General features: G+C 39.8%; 1 protein-coding gene across 1 annotated transcript in view; it reads left to right on the forward strand.

The window, feature by feature from the left end:
* The window catches only part of LOC136875651 (cytochrome P450 6k1), a 44,176-nt gene extending 24,323 nt beyond the window's left edge, over positions 1-19,853 (forward strand). The window contains exons 7-9 of the mRNA XM_068228090.1: positions 3,003-3,224; positions 7,083-7,343; positions 19,308-19,853. Of these exons, the coding sequence (XP_068084191.1) occupies positions 3,003-3,224; positions 7,083-7,343; positions 19,308-19,474 (650 nt within the window). The 3' untranslated portion in view covers positions 19,475-19,853. The remainder of the gene's footprint in view (positions 1-3,002; positions 3,225-7,082; positions 7,344-19,307) is intronic.
* Positions 19,854-21,190: the final 1,337 nt, after the last annotated feature.

Here is a 21,190-nt window from a genome sequence, read left to right on the forward strand (position 1 = left end):
TTTAGTTTCCTGAAAATACTCTCCCCCCTTTCTGCTTTCCGCAGTTTCTCTTTGGATAAATATTCCACCTCCGCTATTTCACTCTCAATGTTTCTATCTTCTACCCATGTTTTCTTTATCCTGATGGACTGATTTTAATCATGGGACGTGTGAGAGGTGAGGATCTTCTGGCATGTTCATACAATCCAATGTATTTCTCTTCACCTTGCATTCTTCTTCTTCTTCTTCTTCTTCTTTTTCTTCTTCTTCTTCTTCTTATTACTCTACAATTGTAAATATTTGTTCTAATTCTGTTGCACAGGTTATTATTATGCTTTCTTGTTGCAATGTTCTGTTGTGTATAAAGAAAATAGGAAGGAAGTACTGGTACATCAGTATGACACTTCAGAACATCTTTTCTAAAAACGAAGGTATGCTCCTTTTCAGGCAGTATATGTAAAGATTTTGCTTATAATATTTAACAAAGACATTCCTAAATAGTAAATGCAACAATTGTAGTTTTAATTTAATGCAGATTGATTAATTTGGCGAATACTTAAGCAAATTCTCTGTTTGTGTTTCTCAAGTTTTTCGATAAATTTTTAGTTCGCTTGCGTTTATTTTTCATTAGCGACTGCCTTCATTTTACAGTTCATATTCCTGAATAATAAAATTTTTTCTGGGATAAATATTTTTACAATAATTATTGTCATTCACTCACGCTTTAAATATACCTGATATGAGTTTATCTAGTTTAACACGGTTGAAAATGCCTTGTTTCCATTTAAATGCATTTCCATGAACTTAACGCTTTGTGAAAATTCATTATTTCTCGAAACTATTCAAGAACTTCAATATCATCTTGGCTTAAAATAACTTCAATTAATGGAATACCAAACAATGTTACATTTTTCGTTCTTTATAAGGCATTAGACCGAATTTGGCATGAGGTTCATTTTGTATGCGTCGTGTAATATACACTGCCGAAAAAGAACATATTATTACACCTGGAAAGACGACATCGGTTTTGATCCGATGACGGCAGATGCCACCTGTGGGATAGTAGATGTACTGATAATGGTTTCAACGTCGCCCGCCAACAGATAGCGTAGTGACATAGCTGCCAGGGCGCCATCTGCATGTACCCTTTAATAGGGAATATTTACAGCCATAAGGCTCAGTGTGATGCAAACGTGTGAAGCAAATGGGCGCCATGCTACGGAGACGCTCTCCTGCTTCCTACAGCCAACTGAGCGAGTTTGGCTTTCCCAGTGGCGGGATAGTCTTTTCGGAGAATTGCCACACAAGTTAGACGTGCTGCGTCAGTTGTGCATCGATGCTGATTACAATGGTCACATTCTCACGCTCGTAGACGAGTTCCTGGACGTCTGCTAAGATCGTCGTATTGTAAAGGCAGCAGTGGCAGATCGTACAGCTACCACAGCACAGATAAGAGGGTTTGTGAACCCAGAAGTGTCAATGCGAACTGTTTCCAACCGGATACTAGCAGTGGGACTACGGGCACACACATCTCTAGCCCGTCTTCCACTCATGCCACAGCATCGACGTGTACGTCTCGACTAGTGCCGTCAGAGGATCACTTGGAAGATGGAATGGAGGGCCGTGGTCTTCAGCGATGAAAGTAGATTCTATCTAGATGTAAATTATGGTCGTTTGCGCGTAGCACATAGACCTAGGGAGCGCTGTCTCCGAGTGCATTCGTCCAAAACACACTGGCCTCACCCCAGGCGTGATAAGCTACAACTCTCGTTCTCCTTTGGTGTTTGTGGAGGGAACGCTGACCAGCGCTCGGTACGTGCAGAATGTTGTAAGACCCGTTCTTTATCCATTCTTGCAACAGGAAGGTGATGTGTTGTTCCAACAGTATAATGCTTACCCACACACTGCTCGTGAAACTCAACGTGCTCTGCAAACGTGCAGCAACTTACCTGGCCAGCACGATCTCCGAACTTGTCTCCCATCGAGCACGTGCGGGATATGATGGGACGAAAATTGACATGCGCCACTCGTCAACCCACAACTCTTGCAGAACTACGTGAAAAGTTCGAACAGGCGTGGAATAATGTATCCCAAGACAGTATTCGCTATCTGTATGATCGAATGGATGCCAGAATCAGCGCCTGCGTTGTCGCCCTTGGAGGGTACACCACGTGCTAATATGGGTGATTCGACATGGATCGACACCTGGTACCTCAGTACCGCTTGAACTATTGATCTGTAAATATAATCATTTCATGTATTCTATACCCACTGTTTCAACAATAACTCTTCAGTGAATTGGAAACTCTAAGAGGGTGTACTAATTTTTTTCCGGCAGTGTATACTTGCTTTATGTTGCACCGGCACAGATAGGTCTTACGGCGACGATGGGGTAGGAAAGGGCTAAGAGTGGGAAGGAAACCATAGTGGCCTTAGTTAAGGTACAGTCCCAGCATTTATCTGCTTGGAAAATAGTAAACCACAGAAAACCATTTTCAGTGCTGCCGACAATGCGGTTCGAATAACAGGAAAATCTGTCATATTTCCCCTCCAAAGAAGAGAAAAATAACTACGAATATAAGAAAACCACATTTCGAGTGTTCAAAGAAAGGGGCTATAGAGAGCGTTGGGAAAAGAGAATAGTCGACCTCACGAGTTGATCTATTTACAGCGCTTCTTTCCTGCTGCTCTGATTGGATTATTTAGTTGGTATTTTACAGTAACTACCATAAACACCTAATAAATTTAGTTTTTTTGGAAAAGCTTTGTACAGCTCCACGAAATTCTTAATATTGCTAAAGTTTATATTCTTGCTATTTTTCAAGCTCCAGGGAATGTAAATAAAGCACTATTTTGTTTTATATTTTCAAATATCCTTGCTTCATTAACTGCTGCTTGAACGTAGTCCCCGAGACATTTCCTTACTATTAACGCAACGGAAATGTCACATCAGTAAAATGTTATGTATTATGTTTGTTTATAGTCTGATGCTGTCTGTTACTAGAAATGGCTTAGTTTTCCAGAGTACACTGATGAAAACATTGCATCCTACGCCCTTTTGCTCTTCTTCACCGGATTTCACTTACCAACTTGCACTCTGAGCTTTGCTCTGTACGAACTGGCGTCCAATCCTGAAGTCCAGACTCGACTTCGTGAGGAGATAGATGACGTCCTCATGCAACATAATGGTGGGCTAACATATGAAGCTGTTGAAGAAATGATTTACCTAGATATGGTACTTAAAGGTAAGTGAAGTTGGAAATACCTTCATCATTCCATGAAACGTGACAAATTTATGGATTTTACGTGGTTCTTCTGGCATGCATTACTATATAAATCTTTATTCTCTTAAATCTGCATATATATTTGCCACATTTATTCCGACCATGAGTTAAGCATTCACAGAAATAGCGACAATAGAAATTGTAGAGCCAAACGTTGCATCTCTGGTAACTTCCTACGTCTCATAACTGGCCGAGCTGAGTGGCTCAGACGGTTGAGACGCTGGCCTTTTAACCCCAACTTGGCAGGTTCAATTCTGGCTCAGTCTGGTGGTTTTTGAAGGAGCTCAAATACGCCAGCCTCGTGTCAGTAGATTTCCTGGCACGTAAAAACTCATGCCGGACTAAATTCCGACACCTCGTGCGTCTCAAAACCCATAAAAGTAGTTGGTGGGACGTAAAAACAATAAGGGTGTTATTATGAAGTTTCTCAGCCTGTTTTCAGTCATTCGACCGGGTCAGAAATAGAATGCATGAAACATAGAAATTGTGCCTGTTGCCGAAGCCTGTCATACTCCTCTGAGACAATGATTTATGACTGACAGATGAAGTGAAATGATATTGGAGAGTGTTGCTGGAATGCAAGATGACAGGGAAAGACCGGAGTACGCGGAGAAAAACCTGTCCCGCCTCCGCTTTGTCCAGCACAAATCTCACATGGATTGACAAGGATTTGAGCCACGGAATCTAGCGATGAGCAGCCGGCGCGCTCTCACCTGAACCACCAGGCATTAAATACATTATTAATTTTATTATTATTATTCTCTTAGCTGTTGCCTTTCTTATGAGTAAACTGCGAAGAATGGTAATTACCAAGTTTCAAACAAAATAGGGTCCTAATTAACATGTTTTGAATCATGTAATTTTACGGGTATATTTGTTTAAACTAGAAATAAATATAAAGAAAAAAAAATTCATGATAGTAGTCAAAAGGAAACCTACAGATAGAAAACGCTTAAAATTGAATAACACGCTGATAGAACAAGTCACAGAAATCTCCTATTTGGGTAGTGTAATTATCACTGATAACAGATCCCTTTTAGAAATTAAGAAGAGAGTAATGGTATCAAAACAAACCTTCCAAAAAAAGAAAAAAATATTCCTAAACAATCATCTCTGTTTGTAGACCAGGAAGTCGTTTCTGAAGACCTTTGTTTACAGTGTGCTACTGTATGGATGCAAAACCTGGAAATTAGGGAAACAAGAAGAAACAAAACTTGAGGCTGATGAAATGTGGTTTTGGAAAAGAATTACAAAGACAAGTTGGATGGCTAAAAAAAGACTTTGTTTTAACGTAAAAGTGGATTGATATTTATTAAATGTGATAAAGAAGAGGAAACTATATTCTCCAAACCGTCATTGAAGGTAAAGCACTGGGAAAGGGAACTAGAGGTCGACCAAGGATGTAATATATCAAGAACTCCGTCGGTGAATTGGCATGTGATTCATATAGCAACATGAAGAGGCTAGCAGAAGATCGTCAGATGTGGCTACAGCGGGAAGGCATTGCCGTTAGTAGATGATGATGATGATGATGATGATTTGTTTACAAAATAATAATATAGCCTAAGCTTTTAACGTGTAAGGCCAATGGAACATTGGGAGATGACTCCAAACGGGCCGTATACTGTTTACGTGAGTTCAATTAAAGCAACTGAACAAAGTGGTTGCATCATTGACCAATTAGGTAATATCTTCGTAGTTGATGGAGGAATCATGTCGAAATGAGACAGGTGATCCTAAAATAAACACACTTATTTAAAAAAAGATAAAACCGAGAAACATTGTCATCAATGGAGCAGCCTTCATTTACTAATAATTCCTGCATTCTGACCAGGTTGAACATTTTTTTTGTAAGAGTAGCACGTACAATGTTCCATGCACGGTCCATTAGAATTTCTCTATGCTATTCTGTACCATTTTTCCAGATACGGAAGCACACTAGTGGTGGCAAACAAGCGATAACTTTTCGCGTTAGGTCTTTCGTCCACCGGTGCAATGCAACTGGAAAATGATTTCTAAAAATATCACCTTCTAATTACAAATCAGTTTGACACCTGTGTTTCGAAAAACTTCGTCACCTGGTGGAACTGCAACATAACCTGGATGCAACTGTTGCATGACAATTCATGATGCAGCGGTACGTGTCATTTTTAAGGCAAACTTTGTGGGATTCTGTAGCTGATACAGGCTCACGTGTGTTGTGATCTAGAAATCTTCATTCACCATGTCTGAATTATAAAAATAAGAGTTTTGTGTAAAATTAGTAGCAGCAGTAGAAGGACGTCCATGTTCATTCAACTATCAAATAGAAGATTATTCAAAGAAACACCTATTTCAGAGGGCGTGGGAGGAGTCTGCGAAAGAAGTTGACTCAAATGGGAAGCTTTTAAACTCATTAACCAGTTTATAAATGTTATTTACTGTAAAAGTTGCTTAACATAAAAGTGATAAATGATGCTACCAAACGAACTGCATCAGTTGAGAGTGAATAATAAATGTTGCTTATTGTTTGCATTGATAGACGAAGGACGTAGCTTTCAATTTTTAATTGTCACGATGAAGCAGAATCTAAGTTGAGTTGCAGTTGCGTTACGAACCTGAACGAAGAGCTTTATTCAATAATTTTAAACCTGAAGCGATATGTGGTGGCACTTGTCCTTTAATACAACAATTTCAATAATTTGATCAGAACAATGAATGAAGGGGCGAATTCTGAATCAATAGCGGTGGTTATTTACATCGAATGTTTACCTCCGATTATCCCTGTCAGTAAATGTATGTATGTTCATTCTTCAGCCCTAAGGGCTGGTTGGATTCTCTACAGTTCCGCCATCAGCTGTCATAGATGGTCTAGGCATCAGTGAAGAGGCGTACTAGGGAAATGAGGAGCCAGGTAGTTTCTCGTTGCTTTCCTCACCGAGCCAGAAGTTGCTATTACATATCAGTCTGCCAAGTCCACTGAAATGCATGCAGCATCCGACCCTATGAGCAACATTTTCACACCATTCATAGCAGGGACTGACTGCAGAAGGAATGGCATTACTAGCATCGCTCATACCTCAGTCACTTTCATACTGTCAAAGCCAAGGATAAGACAGAGACAGATCAGTAAATATGTATTGTAAATTTTTCTAATCCACTCCTGTTTGTTCTCGACTGTTCTTTGGATTGCTTCCACGCGTAAAGTGGTTCAAATTAAGTATAAAAACTCTTGGTGCTACAACGATCAGTACGCAATGAGTACTAAGTCGCACACAATTTTAGTTCAGTGCAAATACAATAAACTCAGTGAATAAAGATGACTTATACTGGAGAAATGAAATCATGATGCTGCATGATATCATTGAGAATATACAGATCATTAAGTATAGGAGGTAGACCGTGTTACCATAAGTGATCCTAATGTGGATCAGTGGTAGAGGGTCAGCCTCTGAATTCCAAGGTCGTGGGTTCAAATGCGGCAGTCGAATTATTGAAGTAAAAAATCAATTCGGTACTCCGTGTCCTGCGATGTCAGCATGTAAACAATCTCTGGTGATACATTTGGTGTTTATCCGACAAAATAAATCAAAACGCAGCCATAGATTGCTCAACAGAAATACGTTTCTTTACGACGTAGTTGTATAAAACAGAACGTCGACATTGGCACGCAGGAAGCCATCTAGGTTGTCCAATCAAATTCTTCTTCTTCCTCTTCGTATTAATATTAATACGTGATTAGTAAGCTTGCAATTGGTAAGATAACATAGTGTTGTTATTGTATTTCTGGAAATATCGTCTGAAGTTGATCTTGTGCTTTGAGTCATTGTTCTCTTACAGTGACGTTGAGGAAGTACCCGCCATTCCACTCTATCACCCGGATGTGCACCAAACCCTATCACCTGACCCTCGACAGTGGACGAACAATTCTTGTGGAGAAAGGGACCGCAGTCGTCATACCGGTCGAGGCTCTTCAAAATGATCCTAATCATTTTCCGGAGCCAGATTTGTTTGATCCAGGTCGCTTCTCAGAGGAACAGAGAGTGAATGTTAAGCCCTTCACTTACCTGCCGTACGGCGCAGGGCCTCGACAATGTTTTGGTGAGTAACATATTTCAGTATCATCACTAGGGCTCACTCAAAATCATTTAAATACGCTTGCAATTATCCACCAAAATGTCGAAACGTGTCGTCTTAGAACTCACGAGTATTAAAATTGACGAATTCCAAGAAGAGGGGCATTAAGGGTAGGTTTCTTTACCTGAACCACTCTCAAAACTCACGAGCCTGGCCAGTTCTTCTTTGAATGGATAAATGCCCACTCTACCCATATAATGACTGTAGATATTTGAAAGTGTAATCGGAATTGTGCGACAAGGTCCACTGTTAGGAACTGTACACACTAGCGATCACAGTACAGTCACGGTACGAGAACGAGCAAGCAACGATCTTCCCAAAGAATATTTGACCGGAGCGTGATCGTACCATTCCATGAGCGGACCGGCAGTCTGAATACACCACGTGCAAGTGTACAGTAGTGCTTGCGCTTTTAAGGCCCCACACCAGCTTCTGCCTTGGAGTTATGGCTTCTCTAAATGTTGAGTTTGTTTTCTGAATTTCGGGAGCAATTTTTGACAGGATCATTTCGAAGGTACCAATGTTCATTCTAAAGTACTGTAAAAATTTATTTTCATCGTCCATCAAATGAGGAAAGAGAGTATAATATTCCCCTTCATTTTTCCTATTAATTAAACTTGGGAGCCTCCGTGGCTCAGACGGCAGCGCGTCGGCCTCTCACCGCTGGATACCGTGGGTCAAATCCCGGTCACTCCATGTGAGATTTGTGCTGGACAAAGCGGAGGCGGGACAGGTTTTTCTCCGGGTACTCCGGTTTTCCCTGTCATCTTTCATTCCAGCAACACTCTCCATTCTCATTTCATAGCATCTATCATTCATTAATATATCACTTTGGGAGTGGCGACCCCATCGTAATAATAGCCTATATATGATTCATTCATTACATCCTTGACCCGGTCACTGACTGGAAAACAGGTTGTAGGTTTTCATTTTCAATTAAACTTGGATGTATCCAACATGTCCTCCTTTTACATTTTTTATTCACATTTCTTCTTGCTAGTTGCTTTACGTCGCAGCGACACAGATAGGTCTTATGGCGACGATGGGACAGGGAGGGGCTAGGAGTGGGAAGGAAGCGGCCGTGGCCTTAATTAAGGTACAGCCCCAGTATTTGCCTGGTGTGAAAATGGGAAACCACGGAAAACCATTTTCAGGGCTGCCGACAGTGGGGTTCGAACCTACTATCTCTCGGATACTGGGTACTGGCCGCACTTAAGCGACTGCAGCTATCGAGCTCGGTACATTTCTTCTTCTTCTTCTTCATCATCATCATCATCCAGCGCAATCGCAATAATTGCCAACTCTTTCGTGGAGAACTCGCCTGACATCGTACAGCAACAAGGGCCTGATTTCAACTGAGTGGTCAAGACCGGAGCTTGCCCTTAGGCTGCTCGTCCTAATGTCAATACCTACTGTTTGTGATCGGACTGCGACCGTGGCGTGAGCAGACTGTGATCGTACTCATAGTGTGAATCATCCCTTAGTGCCAGCGGCAACTGCGTGCCCTCTTGATACTGGCACCTCTCTCATCAAGAGAACTCACGAGTATTAAAATTGACGAACTCCAAGAAGTGGAGTAGTAAGGGTAGGTTTCTTTACCTGAACCAGTCTCAAAAGTATACGCACAAAGTATACGCGACAGGAGGTTGAGAAACCCACGGACATCAGGTACACACCGGTGGGTTGCTTCACTTAAAAAAAAAAAAACCTCTATTGTCACTTGCAATTATAACTTTACCGGTATACGCGGGTGACAGCCCTTTATGACAAAACCATACTGTTTGGCCAGACTTGTTTTCTCTCTGCTTATAAAACCTATAACCGCTGTATGTTAAATTTAGTTTACCCATTTGGGGAAGTAATGAATTCCATGTTGTGTAGTGCTCGATAGCACCAAGCAGAATAACTGAGTAAAGATGTGCGTCACACTTGGAGAATTTGGTCTGTGGTAGGGTGATAATACCTGTTAACAATGCATGAGATATCCCATTCTAATAGTGGGTGGACAAACATGGGTTGAAGGGCAGCGTGAGTCTTCGCGGACCGCTTCCCTCCTGTGGTCATCGTAGGCACCTGCTGTCCGGTGAATAGTCACTATTATTGGACATCCACTAATTTAAAAATATCTCCTACTGCGCTTTCCTTTAGACATTATCAGCAAGTGAACGCCTAAAAGTTAGATGCAGACAATGAGAGAAAAAAAAGGTAACGTATTAACTGAAGAGATTCCTTGCAAGGCTGATGATCTGACATGTTGAAAGGAATGCAGGGTGTTCCCTGTCTTTAGCCCGACATTGTATCGTAAAGTGTAGTGAAAACAGAACACAACGAAATAAACGCACAGTGATAAAACGCGCACAGCATGTCCTGTGTATTCCATGATGGATATTTAAACCTACCTACTGTTACGTATCTTTTAGTTAGACCAGTTTAAACACGATTTCAAGCGAAGAGGAGGGGAGAATCTCCCTTAATTATAAGGTAGTGAACAATATTTAGGTGACAGGTCAATTAAAGCAGAGGGAAGCGTGCAAGAGGCAATACGCAATTCGTCACAAATACAGCGTGCAGAACACAAAGTAAGGCCCTTTCCTAGAGGTATTCCGTGGTAGGAGCATTAGAATTAATATGAAAGGGATGCCAAATAAATAACAAAACCCAAAGGAGCAGGCTTTTAAGAAAGCAAGACATATATTACAACGGCATCAAGAAAAAAGGACTTACATACATGGTACATAATAATTGAACTCATTATCTTTGGCATTACATTATAATAGCATACAGATGACTAGATCCAAATTATCACAATGATATCGACATCGTAGGAAGTACGTACCACGAATATATTTTAGAAAAGGGTGTCCAATTAATTTTTACTCAAGTGGAATGAAACATTCCCTAAGCATTGGGATGCCAAAATGCAATTACCGTATTATCTTTATATTAATCCCCGAACCGAATTCACTTTGCTTCAAACAGCAAGATCGGCAATATTTTAAACAATTGAATGGAAAGAATACCAATCAGATTTGTAGACCACGATTAACCATTTTGTACCATTACAATTTCTTATAAGAAAAAAGAGAATGGGAAGTGATAATGGCAAAACACAAGAAGAGAGCAAAGGAAAAGGATAAAATAATAACACAGGTAAAGGTATAATAGAACAGGCAGGGGGCAGGCTGCGCAAACCCAGTTCGAAATAACGTTCATTTCAACACACTAGTAAAGTTCCAAGTCACTTATTAGTCCGCCAACCATACTCCCTCATCACTGTTATTAACCTTCACAGAAGTGAGGGTAGTGCTCCATTGCACAGTTAAGTCCGAAAGGGACCAAGGTTCAAAGTTGATAATCGTAACAAAGTCTACCAGGAGCAAGAAAGATGTTAATATAAAAACATAATAAAATATGAGTCTGCTCACCCAGCCATAAGAAGAACGTTCCACACAGGTTATAAAACCAGCACGGACCAGCCGTGCGAACGGTATAAGCTCCCACTGCTTATAACAAGATAATACACACACCTGATCGCCGATCAAGGCGAGGCGGCGAGATATATAGGCCGGAGAGGGCAGTCGTGGAATGTACTGGAAATAGGTGACGTCAGGAGGTGACGCGGAGAGGGGAGCGAGCACAAACAGTCGTGAGGCAGACAAGGCAGCAGATGGACGGAAAACGTGGCAGTTCAATGTCTATATGAGCGGAGCGATGAAATATGCACAAGGTAAGAAAAAAAAAACATACATATCGGGAAAACTTAATACTACTTGTCAGCCGTAATACCGCGTGGGTAATAAGTCGCTACCCTCAAAAAGATTTTAATGTATTTGCCGCACACAGTATTTTCCTTGGAATATTTCAAAATCGGAAAACCTGATTCCTAACACACTTTCTGTAGGCTGTGGGCTGGCTAAATGATTGATAAATAGAGTTACAATCATCCAGGCGTTTTAAAAATCAGCTTGGTTTTGGCTTCGTCAATTTTCTGTACAGTATTTACGTGTAGAAGTTTCGTCATTAGTTTAAATTTATAATTTGTAGCTGTTTTGTAGTTTTGTCAAAAGATTTTTATTTACATCTAAAGTTAACCTAATCTAGTTTTTGTAGATATCTGATGTATCCAGTTTCCTAATATAATTTCACAGGTTTCTTCTAAACTTTCATAAAGTTTTTAGTATTTCATCTTCTGTCCGTTTTCATCAATAAGATTTAGTTCGACTCTCATGTATATACAGGCTGAGTTCTCTGCTTCTGTCTTCATACAAAGTAACACTTCTTTGATTCTGGAGTTTGGCATTCCGAGCTGGTGGTTGAATTTGTTGTTCCAGCATTCAGCAGCGTTGGTTGTGCGGTGTCGTCTCTTGTAGCAAGTCCAAAGTTCAATAGGAATTTCGTTATTCTCCAGCTATCTTTCTACGAAACAGTAAAAACACTGACACAATTTCGGATAGTGGGCAGCTAGTGACCATCTGTGACGTCGTCAGATTTCAACAAGGTTGGCACAGAATACAACTGCATATGCAACCGAATGCCATTCTTTTTGCGGTATTCGATAGTCAGACCAATGTTTTCTCCACAAACATGTTTTCATGTGTTGACAGTATCCGTTTGTTTTCACGGAATGAAACACTTCCTTAACGACGGAAACCACCGCTGCCTCAAAGTCAACTTTAATTTTTCTTGCTTTCTATTCAGGGATAATATTTACAATAAGAAGGAAAAGTCGGATAAAAGTTTCTTTTTCTAATTTGATAACAGAGAAAACATTACCGGATAGGCATTCGTTTCTTTTCTAGAGCTCCCATAATCAGCCTGAATAGCATACACTTGGGCAAACTGCTTAGTACAGCTTTTGAAAATCCCATGCATGAAAAGTGTTGGTGAAACTTCAAGCTCTCTCTTCCTTTTTGCCCGCTAAGAATTATAATTCATTCTCTTGAGTTAAACAGGTGCCATCTTTAATCTGAAGGACTTCGCGTTCTAGAACAACGTCACCTCGGCTTCCCGACTCCATTAGGGTTCCAAGAGAATTGCTCTGTGATGGTACAAGAAGAAGAATTTTGGTAACCCCAGTTCTTCTGTGTATATTCTTGAAACGGACGTACCTTCTTCGCAAGCTACGGTAAGTTTTTGGCCTGAAGACACTCTCCACAACTTCTAAGAGAGCTGCGTGACATGGATGATCAGATCTAAAATTTCACCATATCTTGGTTTCAACATTCCACAACATCAGCTCGATTTTTCCGTCTGGCATCGCCAAACGATCGTCCCATCATTTTTTTGTGATAAATTCTCAGTAAGCATAGCCGTTGTAATGTACTGCAGGCTTACCCTTATTCGTTATCAGCCCTTCCACATCGACAGCATTGTAGAAGCGACACAACAGAAATGACGGTGCGGTATGGTGGAGGAAGGTAGAGACGATGAACACTGGATATTTTTTGTGGCTTTACGCCCCACCGACACAGATAGGTCTTATGGCGACGATGGGATAGGATAGGCCTAGGAGTTGGAAGGAAGTGGCCGTGGCCTTAATTAAGGTACAGCCCCAGCATTTGCCTGGAATGAAAATAGGAAACCACAGAAAACCATATTCATGGCTGCCGACAGTGGGATTCGAACCCACTACCTCCCGGATGCAAGCTCACAGCCACGCGCTCCTGACCACACGGCCAACTTGCCCGGTGACATTGGAATTTCCCGGTGCATTCTTCTCAGTAATGATTCAACTTTGTAGGTACACAGCAACCCACTCACCATAATTTATATAAGTGGAGGTACACATACTGCGCCTAGTGCACATTAAGTGCTTTGTTTTACATCGGAGGCTGTCTGTGGTATCTCAAGATCGGCGGGAGTACGTTTCGGCCTAAAAGTTGTTGTACACCTCTGCATTCGGGAGAGGGAGAGGGGCTGGTCTGCACCGTCGGCTGTCCTGTGAATGGTTTTCCGTGGTTTTCCATTCTCCTGTGCTAAGGTGGATCAGTACCTGGTATACGGGACGGCAGCCAACCCCCTTATATGTATTCACAGTACATCTTCACCTGTTCAAATCTCCTTGGCTTGAGAGACAGTATCACCGTCTAAGAGAACCACCGTACCCTTTCAGTTTACGGAGTGTAAACAGTTTTAGTAGAAGCAGTGTCTAAACAACGCACTAGCCGCCAGCGTATTGGAAAGATGTGGCAATCCAACTGACAATTCCACTGCTACACTGGGGCGAAACATTGGTAATTTCACATAGAAAATTTCTTAAGAGTTTCAATGTTTTAACAATGTTATTGATGACCTACTAAATCAAATAGATGGAGCAAAGATTTCCGTTACTTCAGCAGCTTTATGCCGTTAATTCTGAGAAGTAATATATCTGTCAGGCATCACCTCGTATCTACTTGTACTATATTTCCGATCGAGCTGCTCAACCATACATTCATTTGGGAACAATATATCAGGTGCACGGCGCGTATCGTACGGTGAAAATATGAGATACGATATGCCAAATGAATAGCAAGTTAAGATATAAATGAAACTAATTTGATAATTATTTAACTATTGAAAACAAAGAATTATTAACTATGATTAGGTTAATAGTGTAATACTTTCCATTTTAGAGCGTGTTAATTAATATTGCCACCAGAAAAGTCTAACCCAGAGATTTACAAATTGTTATTTGAATTTCGTTTGATTATGTCAAAATATGAGAACCAAGTATGAACAGCGAGACTGTTAAGTTAATAACTTGGATAAAATCAAACTAATATGCGGCCTCTATGGATCATTGGTAGAGTGTCGGTCTCCGGACTTTTAATGGGCGGGAAAATGTCTGTTGGACACTCCATGTCGTACGATGCCGGTTTGTAAAAGATCTTTGGTGACACATTTAATGATCACCCAACAACATTCATTAAAACTCAGATACGCCTAAGGGAGATTCGATTTACTCTGTCATACACTGTAGTAGGCCTAGAGTAAAACGGAATGTCGAATTTGACGATCAGTCATCCAGACGACGTTAAGTTAAACAAACGTCTGCACACAGCAGCTGAGGCCGTTTAATTATGATTTTATTTCACTTTTTTACAGTGGACCAATCTAGCAAATAATACAAAGGATTTCTTGATTTTCTATCAGCCAAATATTTGTTTATTCTGAGAGATGCTACCTTCCTTTGTTCTGTTGAAAATACTTTCGCATTAGACCTTGTATTGATCTTGGTCTGTAGCCTGGTGTGTGAGTCTTAAAGTATCTTTATTTTTCTGTTTTGTTTTTGAGACCGTCTATTGTTATTTGTAGTTCTTTAATATCCTTCTTTATTTCCGTGTTCCATTTAATCTTGGTCTTGCTATTCTATAATTTTTCAATTGTTCTTCTGCTAATTCTGGTGTCAGGTTTTTCTGATAATATGTCCAAAAAATGATATACGTTTTTCGTAATCGTGCTCAATACTGGTTCAAATTCCTTATACACTGTTTTATTTGATGATATTCTCCATTGTCCATTAACTTGATACTGTTTATTTATACATGATCTAGTTATTCTTCTTTATTAGGAAACTAATTATCGTTTGCAGTATTCATCATACACTATAAAGTCACGATTAAAGCAACTCCTACTACACAGCATTCGGTTTTCAATCATTCAGCTCCGAACCAAAGGAAATGTAAACACATAAGTAATGTACAGTTGAAATGTTAGTTAAATTGAAGGAAAATTGTAACACGTTTAGTACTTAACTATATAACTGGAAACGTTTACGCTAGTATTAATTTGCACACGAACACTTATCAGTGTTATTAGTGTTACAGTTTACTCACTTAAAGTAACTGGGTAGCCATTTAACCTCATCGACTAATAAAGGAACTCAATTGATTGGACATATAAGTCTCTGGTAAGACCCCAACTAGAGTAAGGTTCCATTGTATGGGATCATCAGCAGGATAATTCGGTAAGTGGAAAAAGTGCAAAGGAAAGCAGCTCAACTTGTTCTTGGTGATTTGTGACAAAAGAGTAGCGTTACGAAAATGCTACAAAGTTTGCACTGCAAAGACTTGAGAGAAAGGAGACGAGCTGCTCGACTAAATGATGTGTTCCGAGCTGTCAATGGACAGATGGCATGGAATGGTATTAGTAGACGAATAAGTTTTCGTGATGTTTTTAAAACTAGGAAAGGTCACATTATGACGATAAAGTTGGAATTCAAGAGGACAAATTGGGACAAATATTCATGTATAGGAGGAGGAGTTAGGGATTGGAATAATTTACCAAAGGAGATGTTTAATAAACTTACATATTCTTCGCAATTTGAGGAAAGACTAGGCAAATAAGAGATAGGGAATCTGCCACCTGGACGACTGCCCAAAATGCAGATCAGTAGGGATTGATTGATATGACAACGATATTGTGTAAGTCACAAGTGGGTATTACCACATAAGTCTCCCCTTACACGTGGGAATTATAGAATACATACACGATTTCCCTTCCTGTGTTAAGAGGTCAAAAAGAAAGATTATGCTTTAGAGTATATCAACTTGGGAGCGTACATTCGTGACCACGGTACTCTGGATGAGTCTGATATTTCTTTTCCACTTTGTTTTGCAAGACTTCTTTCTTTCTCTCTCCGACCTTCCTTGGCCGACTATTCTTCTCTTCGCACCCCCTACGGTATTAGTTTTGCGAGGCTTATGTAGTCTATCATTTACATGCCCTTAATGGTTCTTCACATTCCTATAACAACACCTTCATTACTTGAATGGATGGACCTCCTCCTTTTTCCTTTCCGATCACTAATTTTGTTTGATTATTTACTTTACTTCGCACTGCCACAGACAGGTTTTATGGCGACGATGGGACAGGAAAGGTCTAGGAGTGAGAAGGAAGCGGCCATGGCCTTAATTAAGGTGTGAAAATGGGAAGCCACGCGGAAAACCATCTTCAGGGCTGCTGACAGAGGAGTTAGAACCCCTAATCGCACTGCCAACTCGTCCGGTCTGATCACTATTCAGAAGTATGATTGCCTTGTTGTACTTTCCCTTAAAACAATCACTATTAGTGCCACAACCGCCACGGAATAAATTGATAATGGATTCGCCTGCGAATTCTTTAGGGAATAACGATAGGTAGTATTCGTGAATGTTGTGAGGATAGTGTATTTTAAACGCTAATTTGTTCAATAATTGCACAAACAAACAAACAAACAAACAAACAAACAAACAAACAAACAAACAAACAAACAAACAAACAAACAAACAAACAAACAAACAAACAAACAAACAAACAAACAAACAAACAAACAAACAAACAAACAAACAAACAAACAAACAAACAAACAAACAAACAAACAAACAAACAAGCAAGCAAGCAAACAAACAAACAAACAAACAAACAAACAAACAAACAAACAAACAAACAAACAAACAAACAAACAAACAAACAAACAAACAAACAAACAAACAAACAAACAAACAAATAAACAAACAAACAACAAAGAAACAAGCAAAGAAGGAAATAAACAAACAAACAGAGAAAGAAAGAAAGAAACAAACAAGCATACAAACATACAAACAAACAATCAATCAAACAAACAAACAAACAAACAAACAAACAAGCAAAAATCAACATGGCTTATCCATCTCATTAAGAGCCTTGACCAGCCAAGACAACTGCTGGCCTTCGGGTGGTATGAATGACTAAAATGGTACCGGACTGGCTTTTTGAGCCCACAATTTCGGCTCACTTTATTCGAAGATGTGAAAACAGGCCAACCTCGAATCGGTAGATTTACAGAAACGTAAAGATCATCTGCGGGACAAAATTTCCAGTATGTCAGCCTAAACGAAAAGAGTAAATACAGTATAGTTAGTGGATGATTTATTATTATGACTATTACTGTAATTTCCCGTAACTATAGTCTAGGAATGCAACTATGGTGCATATTTTAACGTTAACTAATTCCTAGTTCTCTGTTTGACAACATGTTTTTCTGCGTTGAACACCGAAGCTTAGTTATCGGTGCCCTCTTTGGAGGAACTAATTTACCACCAAGAAAGAAGGACAGCTTGAGACAACTTTGTTTATGGAAAACCATTTTATTATGAGGTAAAACCTCTACAAGCTTTGTTGTACATAAAGAGCAAGGAAAGAAACAATTTTAGAAATTAATATTGGTTTATAATTACATTTATTGGTGATGTCCTTAAGGTATAATTATCCCTGGTTATTAAACTGTGCATATGGTTGTTAATGTTTAGGGAAAATTGTAACTTAAAACACAACTCTAGTACGGTGTTTGCATAACATTAACATCACAAATTATGTTTTAAAGTGTTTATTATTTTTAAATGTTTTGAAGACTTTAAGAAGTTATAATTTTCAATTTCAGGCCATTGAAACGGAAATAACTCAAATAATGAAAAGCAGAAAAGTTGGAGCAATGTTCAGTTATATACTAGCCATAGATTCTAATCTCCAAGAATCAAAAGATGGAGATCGTAATTTGTAGAAAGTGGATATTCACCGAGGATCATCAAAGTCTTTGTCATTGTAGATTATGAAGGTGAATACTGGCCTAGTAGAGTGATCAAGGTTTCGGTGAGTGGAGTGGAGATTTATGTGTAGAAAAGGAAACATTTTAACCTGGACAAAGAATGAGGACGCACTAGAGTATAAACTTTGTGATATGAAAGTGTAAAATTGATTCCTCAACAAAAATGACTTATAAATGTATTCTAAGAAAGAATTAAATTCTCGCTGGGGCTGATAAAGGTATTGTTATATTCCAAAAAGGCTGTAATTTTACTTATAATTAACAAAACATTAAACCACTGCAGATAATGATGCCAAATGTGTTCGAAGGAGGAAAAACAACGTTGGACCATAGTTGGGTACTTTGATATACAACTTAAGCCGATATATTTCTGTTTAATTATTAAGTTATTTTAAATGTAATATTAACATTGTATTGGTTATATTATAGTACTAAGTGTCCGACTCGTTGGCTGAATGGTCAGCGTACTGGCCTTCGGTTCAGAGGGTCCTGGGTTCGATTCCCGGCCGGATCGGGGATTTTAACCTTAATTGGTTAATTCCAGTGGCCCGGGGTCTGGGTGTTTGTGCTGTCCCCAACATCCCTGCAACTTACACACCACACATAACACTATCCTCCACCACAATAACACGCAGTTACCTACACATGGCAGATGCCGCCCACCCTCGTCGGAGGGTCTGCCTTACAAGGGCTGCACTCGGCTAGTAATAGCCACACGATTTTTTTTATAGTACTAAGTTACAGAGTTATGCTTTTTGTTACATTCCACTGTAGAATTTATGGTTGAAAGGGATAAATATACTAAAAGTGGACGATAGTTATGGGAAATTAAGGTATTATTATTGATTAGTCTTCAGTTATTGAAGAATTCCTTGAGCATGTAACGGGAGTCTCTTACGGGGTCTTGGCCTTCCTAGATGTATTTATTAAGACCCAGATACGCGTGTTTCGAAGCAATGTGAAGTCAGAAATTTTTATAAGGATGCTGGAAAGAAATCGAATGGGGCTTTGTTGGTATTTCAGCCGAACTTGTGACGTGGAATATGCAACTTGCGATAAGTACTGATAAAATAAAGTGTGTGGGTTTATTGTTGACTCTTTCTTAATTCTAATAAACCAACCAATCTTTCATTTAAGAAATCCAACGTGTATTGATTGGAATACGAACCGTGTGGGAAGCCAGGGATGATGCACTCGGTTTCAATGCCACCGTAACAACTACAAGGGCAAGAATATTAACGTAATGACTTAAATTGACACAGCGCACCTAACATTCTAAATTCAAATTCTTAAATGAGCTATTCAATGGATATAATTTCATGTGAATGATGAGAACTTTACGTCTTTCTATGAACAAGGTAACGTGTTGTGTACTGTTTCAGGGATGAAATTCGCAGACGCGGAAATGAAGGCTGGGCTGGTGGCGATAGTGTCGCATTTCGAGATCCACAGAACGGAGATGACTCCCGCGACAATCGAGAAGGATCCTTGCACCATCACGCTCGACATGAAGGACAGTCTATGGCTGGACTTCGTTCGCAGGAAATAGTGATATTTCACGTTGTTTCTACTTCTGTGTATATCTGTATATAATCACATTAAAGTCTGCTAAAATTTCTGTTTATAAGTCTACGCAGACGAACAAGACGAACTCATCCTTAACCTTATGAATACCAGTCTTTAGAATACACGTAAATTACCAAACAGGGTACAAATGAACATTTCACCTTAGGATATAAAAGAAATTAAAATTTTATCAGTAAGAAATTAAATTAAAATTCTCATAATGCCAGATACTTTTACAATGACAAACTCTATTAAGTTCCTGTGAACATAAAGTGTATGTATTATAACAGGTGGTTTCCTTTCAGAACGTTCATTACAAACATGATTTTAGCATTCATCGTATCTCTTTGTATATTTCTTGTTCTCTTCTACACATAAAATAATTTGTTTGCAAAGTTTATACTGCTTTCGACACATGATTAGCCCGCACGAGGTTCTTCATTGTCGCCACAGACCATGACGGCAATCCGTTCGTGTTTCACAGTTTGCCCCATTCGCGTGCGGCTTTATGAGCTCCTTTCCCAACTCCAGAACGAATTCTCTTCATCTATTTGGTGACGTAATTCCAGTCAGGATTTATAGTTTCCCATATGAGAAACACATTATCTCCTAGAATGTCTATAATATTTTCTTAACAACACTATCGTCCGGTTCCATGGATACAGGGATAGCGTGTTGGTCTTTGGTTAAAGGAAACCCGGGTTTGATTTCCGGCAGGATTGGGAATTTTAACCATAATTGGTTAATTCCGCTGGCACAGGGGCTGGGTGTATTTGTTGTCTTCATCATAATTTCATCCTCTTCACTAAGCGCAGGTCGTCTACGGGAGTCAAATATAAAGACCTGCACCATGTCCTCGGACACTCCCGGCACAAAACGCCAGATGCTATAGAGGGCCCCATACACGCGCAGACTTCTGGAATACTTACCTGCACAGACTTGCCTCTGAGAGGTAAGTCGGAAGTATGCAGTTGCCCACACACGCTCAGACTAAATGATTATTTACTGAGGAGGTTGAATACGACGCGCTCAGCTGTTTTCTGTTTAAGATTATGCACTTCGGATGGTTGAAAAATATATTCGGATTGAAATTAATTAGATAGTCGGTATAGAAGATGAGTTGTTATTTGGACATAATGTAGCGCTCTGCACGAAGAAGACGCGCAAAAAATTATTTCAGTTTTCATATTTGTAGGTTACCACGTTTACATTTATTGCCGCAACTCTGAGATAGCGCTTTCATCGCAAAGTCTCCAGCTGAATTCAAGCAGCGCCAGAATGTCAGAGACTTGCCTGCGGACTTTTTGTCTGCAGACTTATCGGCCATACACACAGAGACATGTCTGAAGAGATTGGTTTGCGCAGACTTACCTCCGACTAAGTCTGCGCGTGTATGGGGCCCTTAATAACAAGACTAGCCACCCGTGGGTTGTTCCGCTGCGGGAATATTCACTAACCGTTTTGTCCATTGCGTCTAGTAATCCTTTCTTCTGTTTATCCATGCCTTCTATCCATCTAATTTATTTGCACAACTATCATCATGGCACTCAGAATTTATAGGAATGACTACCTTACTACAATTCAGGGACACCTATAATGAATGACACCACTGTGAGTTTCCTACTGGAAACAAGCACTGACTGTTATCTTATTGCTGACATAGTTTGAAGTTAGCCGGCTCTGCGGTGTACGTGTATCG

The sequence above is a fragment of the Anabrus simplex genome, chromosome 6 (assembly GCF_040414725.1).
Source record: "Anabrus simplex isolate iqAnaSimp1 chromosome 6, ASM4041472v1, whole genome shotgun sequence".
Lineage (NCBI taxonomy): Eukaryota > Metazoa > Arthropoda > Insecta > Orthoptera > Tettigoniidae > Anabrus > Anabrus simplex.